General features: G+C 38.9%; 1 protein-coding gene across 1 annotated transcript in view; it reads right to left on the bottom strand.

The window, feature by feature from the left end:
- Positions 1-11,078, bottom strand: part of PGGT1B (protein geranylgeranyltransferase type I subunit beta) — a 30,375-nt gene that overhangs the window by 16,475 nt on the left and 2,822 nt on the right. Inside the window, 1 exon segment of the mRNA XM_008629156.2 lies at positions 5,510-5,577. Coding sequence (XP_008627378.1) covers positions 5,510-5,577 — 68 coding nt within the window.

Below are 11,078 nucleotides of genomic sequence, written 5' to 3'. Positions count from 1 at the left end.
GGAAGCTTTGGAAAAAAGCTTTGCCAAGAGCTATATTTGTGCAACAGTTAAGCAAAAAGATGGGATCTCTTCAACTGTGCCTAAGTTTGTCCTGACACACCACTGGTCACTAGCTTCCTGGCAGCTGGGTAAGCACTCTTAAAACAGTCAAACCTCTGGAGGGCCCCTCCCTCCAGCAAAGATTTTACAACACAATGATCTACAAGGAGAAAGCAGTGTGAGAGATTATTAATAATCTCTCTGTCAACTGAAGCAATACCAAATTAGCCACTTATCTACTTTCATCTATTTTAAAATAATAATCAGAGTTAAAACAAAGTATTTATACACCAAATAATCACAAAAACATAAAATATCCTGAGTTGGAAGGAACTCACAAAGATCACTGAATGTCAACTGAGAACCTAAAATGATAGCTAAATGCTGACTAGTCCCACAATACAAATAACAGAAATGAGCAAGGGATTGATACAGCTGTGCTAAAATTATTATTTTTCTTTATGGTATTTTATAGGCCCATCCTGGACTGTACCACTTCATGAAAACAGAGACCACATGTAACAAGATGACTTTGGATACTTGGGATGGTTCAGTTGGGAGCAACTGCAAGGTAACTATTTCAACAGAATAAAAGCTATTTCAATGCTGAGTAGTAGAGATAGATTTTCAAATGATATTTTACTAGCATTATTGTCTAATCAGTTGTAATTCTTATTTTGCAACTCATCCTAAAAACACAAGAAAAAAGCAGCATAAAACCAAAATTTAACATTATGTTATGTGTAACTGGCATTTTTCAGGCAAGTTATTATTTCCAAAGCCAAAAGGTTTTGCTTCTAGTAAGAAACTGGGAGAAAAATTGTTACTAGCCACCAGACAGCAACAGACTGCTCTTGCACAAGGGAATCAAAGACGGTTGAGAAAGGGAGGCAGAAAACAAGGTGAAATGGCTTCAGCAGCACTGAAAAAGCTATGTAACAGAGAAGGAGAAGAGGAGAGGGAGTGCTGAGACCTGCACCTCCTCTCCCTTATTCCTGGTCCTGGACCCTCTCTTGAGAAGGGGACACAAATCTCAACAGCTCCCACTCCCACCCCTGTGCTGCAAGTGCCCCCATCACTGCCTCCTACCCTGCACGTTAAACAGACATATAGGGCACATTAAATTCCTTTTGTAAGGAATTTACAAATTCTCTGACTGACCTGAGCTAATGCACTGGTGCAGACATACTCTGAAAAGACAATAAAGGAAGTATGGCCAGGGCCTCTTCTCTATGCACTTTGCCTTTTGTGGTAACTACTCTGTAGGTCCCACAGGAAAGAGATTTACTTGAATCTCAGAGATGGAGTAAAGAGTTCTACTCTATTGGCATTACCATCATGTTCTCCACAATCTCAGCCTTCTTTAAAAGAATTAACACTTAAAGATGTAAGGTGAGGGGAAGCTTTCAAACACTTGGCTCATCGATGTGACAGTGTTCCCCACTATATAATTTAGAACAGCTATTAAAATGTAACTCACAGCCACCAAGAATTCCCACTGTCCACTGCAGAGAGAGCTAAGAAACTCTCTCTACTGTAGAAGCATGGGCAAGATCTCGTCAAACACTAATAAAGAATGCTACTGAACATACACTTGCACTGGCGCAGTCCCACTTTCAAGAAACTTTCTTCTCACACCTGGCACTGTTGCCCCAAGACAGGATTCTTTCGCCCAGGATGCCAATCCACACATGGAGTTTATTAGATTTGACATGTTTGCACAGAGGTGTGTGCTGGGTGCTAAGTACACAAAGCCAACACACCTGGTTACAGCCAAGAAGCATTGATTATACTTTCAGAATATGTAAGTATGCAGTTATCTAATTTCTAAATACATGCCTACTTAATAGCTGTTGGACAATTTTTTGCATACTTTGATGTAAAGGTACAATGTAATTTATGTTTATTGCAGATGTTCAGTGGGTAGGGGTCTTCACTTGGAGCTGGGTAGCCTAAGCCTTAGAGGTGTGTTTTTCACATTATGATGATTTGAGTTTATTTAAAGCACACGATTTTAGCTGATTTAGCTAATTTGAGTAAAATTTACGGTACGTTGCCAAACGCAGTGTCTAGTCGCTAATTCAAGATATCTCTGCTTTTGTGATCTCTTTACTTGTTTCAAAACTGTTCTGCAAGATCTTGCCATTTCTCACTTCACAGAACCACAGAATGGCCTGGGTTGTAAGGGACCTTAAGGTCATCTAGCTGTAACTCCCCTGCCATGGGCAAAGACACTTTTTCGTAGACCATGTTGTACAGGACCCCTCAAAATATATTATAGAGATGTCTGCTTAAAATAAAAAAAATACATAATACAGAGATATTTTAGCCCAGGCTTACCAGGGTCTTTATAGTATTTATTTTTATCTTAAATTTACTTTTGTATTCTACTTATTGTTATCTTCTCTGTGATTCACTCTGCAAAATATTTTTAACTATTCATCTCTCACCAGTATGAGTGTTGCAGCCTTACAATGTTGTGTGAGGAATACAAAAGAAATATTTTTTCCCCAAGTGAAAGCTATGTTAATTACCACAATCTTACATGCAGCTTACTTGCAGCTACTGGCTTTCAATTTAGCTCTAAAACTGATTCACAACACTTTAAACAGACTGAAAAGACTTAGGCCCATCTGAAACTTTGAGGAGACTGTTCACCCCTAAATTAAAAAGCTAGTTTAAACTTCAATAACACCAAATCAGAGAGAGTGCAAAATCTGGAGCCACTTCAGTATATAATTATTTTCTAATTCTAAAATTAATCATGTTTTAAATGTGATGACAGAGGAGTAACTCGTAGCCCTCATTCACACTTAAGACTGTTACAGTTTGTGAGGGCTGTGTTCTGAGTTGGTGAAGTGGATATGCTTTAATTTTACTTTTGCTTCTGTCCCAAAAAAGCTGAAAAGACATTACCATCAAACACCACAAATGCAACAGCCGTAACACCTCAACTCCCAAACCAAACCCAAACAACCTATCCTTTAGTAAAGTTGGATATTCCAACATAACCCTTGCTCTTTTCTACTGTTTTGAAAGGTCCCTACTGACCAAATAGATTTGGCTATCTCTGATACCACTGACTCAGAGTTCAAGAATGAAATCACTCTAGCAGCATGTAATAAACAGCAAATGTCAATGCAAATCCAAAATACTTACAGGCTTTTCAAAAAATATTTTTCAAGGCAGATTTAACAGAATGTTTTTAAATAATGAATAAAGAAAAACGATGTGACTGTAAACAAATCTCAGAGTCATAGCAGTGAATTTCCAAGCCTTTTTTTCTGAGTTATTTCAGAACATTTCAGGCAACAGTACTGGAAATGCTTTAAACCTTTCTTGGCCAATAAATCAAGCGGATACAATCCTTCAAATGCAGATACAATGAATAAAGCACTGCAATGCTTAAATAAAAACCACATCCACATGCAAACAACTTTCTAGAGATAGTGACCTTGTAGCTAATTTCCACAGGTTACACAATTCCACCCCTTTATCCCAACTGTATATTGGCCAACACATTCTAAGACACTAATGGATTGCAACATATTTCCAGTAAAGATAGTATTTCAGTATGAAGCATATACTATAGGAAGTTGAGAATTAAAACACCACCAAGTGTTGGGAGGGGAAAACAATGCTTTGCCAATATTACACACTTTCTGTTTTCATGGCCCTTTACAAGATCTCAGAACTATATCCAGAATAAACCCTTCTAGCATCATACACTGGGGAGGATGTGAAAAAGGTTTCCAAAAGTATGCACTGATACAATGTACTACACTGTAGAGCTGCTAAAGGTGGGATACAGCTGGAAAAGAAATGTAGAGTCCAGTGTGCAGGAAGGACTGCGAAAGTACAGTAGCTCTGTCCTGTGTTTGAGAGTGAAGAATCAAATCTCACTGAAAATTGGATGAAAAATCCATGAGAGCACTAAACTAGCCTCTGCTAACCTCCTTCCTCTCTTTTATTAAAGGCACTTTCTTTTCATATGAAAGTTTAACTCTCTTGAACCTCAGTTCATTGGGCTTCAAAGCATCCTCTCTTACAGTCATGACAAACAGGGATGAACAGAGCCTTGCCTAAGTCTCCGGGGGTACCAGGTACAATCAAATACACATGATTCAACACAGGAAGAGAAATACCAGTCGCACTTGCAGCACTGACTTTGGAAGAAACAGTCAGGCCCAGCCTATTAATACATGGCTCCCTGGCTCATGTCACTGCCAAGATTTTAGGTGTTTTTTTGACAATGCGATGGCCTACATGGCACCAGACACATTGGCATCAGATGGGATTCACCCTTCTCAAAGGACCTGGACAAGCTCTGGAAGTGGGTCGTGGGAACCTCATGAGATTTAGCAAGACCAAGTGCAAGGTGCTACACCTGGCATAGGACAACCCCAGAGTGTGAGAAGAAGAGAAGCCATTGAGAGCAAAGGACCAGGGAGGTGTTGGTGGATGAGAGGCTGGATGTGACCCAGCCATGTGCACTCTGCCCAGAAAGCCAAACATGTCCTGGGCTGCATCCAAAGCAGCGTGGGCAGAAGGGGAAGGAGGGGATTCTGCCCCTCTGCTCCTCCCTGCTGAGACCCCATATGGAATGCTGTATCCGCCCTGGGGTCCTCAGCACAGGAAGGATGGGAACTTGTTGGAACACATCCAGAGGAGGCCACTAAGTTCACCAGAGGGCTGGAGCACCTCTCCTATAAGAAAAGGCTACAAGAGTTGGGATTTGTCAGCCTGGAAAAGAGAAGGCTTTGAGGTGACCTTTGTGGCCTTCCAGTTCCTGAAGGGACCCTACAAGAAAGATGGAGAGAGACTTTTGACAAGAGCATGTACTGACAGGACAAGGGGGAATGGCTTCAAACTGAAAGAGGGCAGGTTTAGATTATGTATTAGAAAGAAACTCTTTGCTGTGAGGATGGCAAGACATTGGATTAGATTGTCCAGAGCTGTGTAATCCACACCCCTGGAATTGTCCAAGGCCAAGCTGGATGAGGTCCTGAGCAATCTGGTCTAGTGGAAGGTGTCCCTGCCAGGGGCAAGGGGATAGGAGCTAGATGATCTTAAGGGCCCCTTCCAGCCTGAACCATTCTATGATACCAAAGAACAGCACATTCTGCACCACTTAATTAGGGCTATTCTGCCCTTCTCTACCTCATGACAGCTCCTCAGCTAGAGAAGTCTTCATTCATTAGTAAAAGACCAGAAAAGGAGGAAACTGCACTGAGATAAGCCACAATTTGTATGTCAATTTCTTCACTGCTGTGAGAACTGAAGTTCTAGGTATCATTTTCGTATGTTTCTCAGGCACATTTCTTAAAAGTTCTGCAAACATTTCACTATTAACAGTACAAAATTCCCTGCCTTCCAGACATTCTGTAATCATGCAGTAAATATTATAAAAAAGACACAAGATCATTTATTGCCTAATTTAAAACATTTCACATATACATTCTTAACTGACCTTGGAGGGATTGAATGGCATCCCTAAATATGAAGAGCCTCTGAATCCACAGCGATTCATGTTTGATCCTGGAAAAGATTAAACAACACTCAACTAACTTGTTTTGTTGAAACAATCATTATAAACCATAATTCTCTAATGAGATCAAGATCTGCTAGTTCAACACTATCCACAGCCTTAATACAGTGTGCATGTGTTTCGCAGTTCTCAACCTTAGTTTGTTATCTCTCTGATTAACAAAAAATTAAACAAATAAAATCACAAGCAAACTTAACTTACTTACTGCTGCAGTGACAAAACACAAAGCATCAGATTTTCTTTTAATTTGTTGGAAACACAGTTTGTATCACCACAGACTTGTCTTCTATGCTCACAAGAAAAAAAGAAGAAAAGGACTGCTCCCCTGGGAAAATGGCCAGAGTTAACATATTTTTTTATTCCTCTCTGGATTCCTGCCTGGTAATACCGTCTGTTCCCAAGCAGAACTGTTTCAAGATACTTCGCAACATGTTCAAGGACAAACAATTCGCAGTTTTAAGTACATTGTAGCTATCAAACATTTCTGTCAGTGATTCAGTGTAATTTGTTTCAAATGTGTCACAATACCTGAACATGTAGCACATAGAAGTGTGAACCACACACTGTCAACAGTTAAGTACAGCTTTGCAGGGCTCAAACTTGCTTTTGCATGGCAAAACCTCGGTTGTTTACTGCTCGGTGTCTGAAAGTAAAAACCTAATGAATGCCACAGTTAAACAGCAGCTGGCTGTTCTTAAATCCTCTCCATGTTTTCTAAGTTATACAGCCATTAATCTAAAAAATCCTCACGGATATTAGGGAAAATTGCACCAGAATAAATAAGAATTAATAGTTATAAAGCTGAAACTCTAAGTAACATCACTATGCAATATGGCCTACAAGCTCTGGTATAACTTAGCAGCATATTACCTTCTAATTCTAAATATAGTCTGTATATATGCAAACTTCAAACTAGAAAGGTTTTATTAGCCTAAGAATTTCTACTTGGCCTAAAGTACGCAACTTTCTCTGCAAGACAAGTCTTTGGATCTAACTGACATGGAGCAAAACACCTACAATTCTCCACTTCCTCCACAGTTCAGACAAAAGTACTTTTAAATGATGCTACACACGTAACAAAAGCAACTTCAGCCTGCTGAAAAGCTGGTGTGCCATAGTCAGATCCACAAAGAGGAAAAAGAAAGAGTATCTGTATTTGTAGACAAAAAAAAATTTCATAACTGTTTTTTTTATTATAAACTAAACATTCTCATAAGAGAACATTTGTCTGTTCACTCCCAGAGTCAAAAACTTGCATTTCATGTTGCATCAGCCTCTGGAAAGCACAAAAAAATTGAACGAGTTTTAAAGACTAATCTAAGGTCTTGAAGGACACTGCCCAAAAAAAATCACAATTTCAAAAATGCCACAATGTGAATTAATCAGTAAGAGAAGACCTAGAATTCCTGCCTGGTAATTCCCAGATTTCCTAGGTGACATCATGGGAAAAAAAATCACCATTCACTTTCATTTTCAGTAAAAATGAATCTGCGTCTTAAGTACTTAAACAAACTAGAACACTCACTTTGAAATGATACTAGTGCAGAAACCCTTCATCCAGAAGAGAGCTGCTATGCTACTAACACACAGCTATCCAGGCCTGCTGCAAAGGGAAACATGCTACAACCAAGACAGCGCTGCAGTTGAACAGAACTCAGCTGATAGTTGCTAGATGGAAGGATTCATCCCAGAAATACTGATCCCCATCACTGGCCTTTTGGAGTGTAGCACATAGTTATTATCATAGTAGAAATGACAGCGTGAACCACAAGTTTCATGCTACTAGTGTTTTGTATGCTGTCAGTGGGTCGCTTTGATTGTCTTCTGAATTCACAGATAATATACAAATAGATTAAAAATGAAGTACATTAGTGAAATCATGCCCTATTACTCCCTTTAGATGTTAAATTTTCATGTAGTATTTGAAAATCTTTTCAGTGCTACTACACTTCTATCAACTAGAAAACAGCATTTGCAATTTTAAAATGTTGGAGTTTTAAATGCATTGCTGTCAATTTAAAATCTATTTTGACTCTTTCTGTCAGTACTTCTGATCTCCCATTCTAAACTTCTCACACTGGCTCCTAAGAAAAAAACAGAAGACCAGCATGCTCTTTAGGGCAAACTTTGCAGGGAATTTTATCCTGTCCTCAAATGCATTAATCTGCCTGCAATAGATGCTTCCTAGACGTTTGGTATTACAAGTGAGTTGCTAAATCTCTAGTCACAATACATGCATTAAAAAATAGAATTCTTAGTTGATAAAGGAAGCATTAAAATAGGAAGTGAAAACAGCTTGTTTTTACCACATGACTCTACAACACTGATGTTGTGTCTCAAAATGGTTTTTTAGCATCCTGTGAACATACAAGCTCAAAATCAAATGGGAACCAAAGGAGAGTTACAGGAAATTACTGTCTTTCAGTTTATGAAAGAAACCTGATAATGTGAAATAGAATTTTCTGTGAAGTTGGTTTTACTATTTTATTGCAAAGCACTCATACTTCTCGTTTTATGTAATAGTTTAGTATTGCTAATCCAACTCTTTACTTTCTTGAAACAAAAATGGGCTGTGAGAATCAGAAATAGAATTAAAAATGAAATACACTCAAATTAAAAGGATATGATCACAGCTTATGTCCCCTGGGAAAAACCTGCTAGAGTGACCAGTTCAGCTCCAGCAGTTTGCTGTGCATCAGTCCAACTGCAGCTATGAAATGGTACCACCTGCTGTTCACTTCCACCATTAACCTTACTCAGCCACTTTCTGCAGGAGCTTAAGACAGAGCAAAAAGTAATAAATATTTCATAAACTGCTGTGTAACTACTGCAAGCTGAACAAAACACATCTGGAAAAACTCTCCTCATTTGACAACTAAAGAAAACCGACCCTTTCCAAAACCAAAAGACTTCATGCTTAAATCAAGAGCTGCAACTTTCCTGCGAAGAAAAAGAGGTTACTTATGTATCCTTAAGCCAGAAAGTCCTTAAGATATGTAAAAGAGCTTCACGTGATGACCACAGAAAACTTATCCTAAGAGCTCTTTTTTTACAGACAGAGCGTTTTCGTTATTTATTTTTCATGATTTCTCTTGCAGGGAAGGATTGATAAACTTTTACCACTACTTTTTCACATTCAGATTATCCATGCGTTCCTCTGGCTGCAAGGGTTCTCTCCTTTTGCTAAGTACAGGAGTTTACATACATTATTAAAATCTTATAATATATTAAAAAATCATAGCTTTAACATAGGCTGATTCAGTCAGTACATCCAGATAAAAGTAAGCATAAGCTCTTCTCACTGAACTAGAGCTTGTAATTGTTCCTGTAAATCAAAGCACTACAGTATGTCACCAAATGCAAAGTTGAATTCTCTGAAATGGAAGTCCATTATACATCCAGATAAATACTTCAAATGTAGCCATTAAAGAAAGTTATGTTGGAGGAAAATTTGTATTTTTGCTCAAGAAACTCAGGATCAGAAAGCTCAGATGTATCAATGATTTGAACAAAGTCAATGTCATTTTATACATTTTTTTTTGGTACTGCCACATTAGAAAAAAGAATCATTAATACAAATCTAAATTTAGACTTTGATAGAACTAAGTTTTAAGTCTGTCGTGTAACATATTGGTTTTCAGTCTGTTATCCATGGGTCCTGGGGATTCAGACCAACAAATAAAATATGTTTCAGTGTTCCTTTCGGTTCCATTTCCTAGTACATCAAGCTAGTGAAGCATCCAGCTGTCAAAAAGTACAATTTTCTTCCCTCGCCCTCAGTGGGCTGGCACTGGGACTCCTAATCAACACAGTTCACCAATGCAACACAAAGCTAACCTTCTGTTAGATAAATAAATGCATGTTTTTCTGCCACTTCAGCAATCTCTCAAGCAGGGTCAAACAAATGCCACTGTTCCTATGGGGGAGGATGGTGGATGAATATGGCCAAGCAGTGTGCTTCCACTGTGTAATTTAGATTACTTGAGTACAAAGTACTCTCTGGATTCACTCTCTTTTAAAAGTGCTGAACTGGCTTTGAATGTGACTTGCAAGAAACTGGAATACATCTTCCTTAAATTGCTACGAGTTGCACTTTAGGTAGGTAAACTTGAAATTCTGTCAAGAAGCTGCACTATGAGAGGAAAAACAGCAAAATACTGATATGGTAAGGATCTTAAGAACAAGCAAATAGTTAAAAGAGGGTCTTTTGTCCCTTTTCCAATTTCACTAACACTTCAAAAAATACGTTTTAATCTAAAAACGTATCATTTCTGGTAAGGCTTGTAAAAGAACACCCTCCTCAAAATGAGAAAAAAAAAGCACTTTTTAAGATTTCAACTTCTTTCTAAAAGGAAACAGAATGAGGTCTTCTTGCAGTGAGCACACAAACAAAACCGAAACAAATATTAGTTATGCACCTAAGCAAAGCATTTACTAAAAGGGAAGGAAAGGTAACAGTGGCCAAAGTCTATGCAAGATAAAGCCAAACTATTTAGTGTGAGTTACAGAAGACAGGGGCCCTTCAAACAAGCAGAAGGCAGCAGTAAGTTGAAGCATTCAGCTAAAAATATGTTTCCGTTTGAGGGTCAGTTTGCACATGTGACATGCCATTCCCTCCGAGTAAGAAATGGTATTGAGCCAGTCTCTGGAAGACTTGAGCTAAAATTATGGTACCTAAAGGACATTATTTGTTTGTATCACAGCTACAATAAACCCACAGAAGAATACAGTCTATCCTGACAGACCTTAATCTTCAGTTTCCTTAAGTGCATTTTGATTAGGCTGACAGACCATTTATTTGTTTTCTTACTCAGTAGATCAAGATCTCACCACTTAAGTATCAGTGAACTTTAGTTTCACATAACATTTCAAAGGCTACAAACCTCTGAAGTGAAGCTATCATTAGCCATCAGATATATTACATCTATCACTAAATACAAACATGGCACCTAAAACTATCACAGCGTATTGTGAGACTTCATCTAAGAAGTGCTCTAAACCATGAAATTCTAAATTTTCTAGAAGGTTCTGTAACACTGCTCTTGGGTTGACTCCAAACAGCAGCTGAGGCAAGAAAATAGAGATGGAGAGAAGACTCACAGAGCGAGACAGAGACAGTTTGACAGGTGAAGCCAAAGTTCTGGGCACCCAGCAAAGCAAAGTGGGAATTAATTTACTACATCCCATCAGCCAAGCACGTGTATAGCCACTTCCCAGAAAGCAGGGTCTCAGCAGGTGTAAGGGTTACTCAGGAAGACAAATGCCAGAGTGACAAACACTTCCCCCTTTCTCCCTCTTTTCCCAAAAGCTTTTATTGCTGAAAATGATGTCAGATGGTGTGGAGTGTCCCTCCAGTCAGTCCTGAGGTTAGCCTGGGTCAGCTGTCCTGACTGTGTCCCCTGATATATCTGCCATGGGAAAAGGAGTGCAGAGGAGGCAAAAAGAGCCAGCCTTGACTGGCACTGCTCGGCAATAGCTGAAAGACTGGTGG

Source organism: Corvus brachyrhynchos, unplaced genomic scaffold, assembly GCF_000691975.1.
Source record: "Corvus brachyrhynchos isolate BGI_N302 unplaced genomic scaffold, ASM69197v1 scaffold90, whole genome shotgun sequence".
In the NCBI taxonomy this organism is placed as follows: Eukaryota; Metazoa; Chordata; class Aves; order Passeriformes; family Corvidae; genus Corvus; species Corvus brachyrhynchos.
This window is presented reverse-complemented; position numbering and strand designations above follow the sequence as displayed.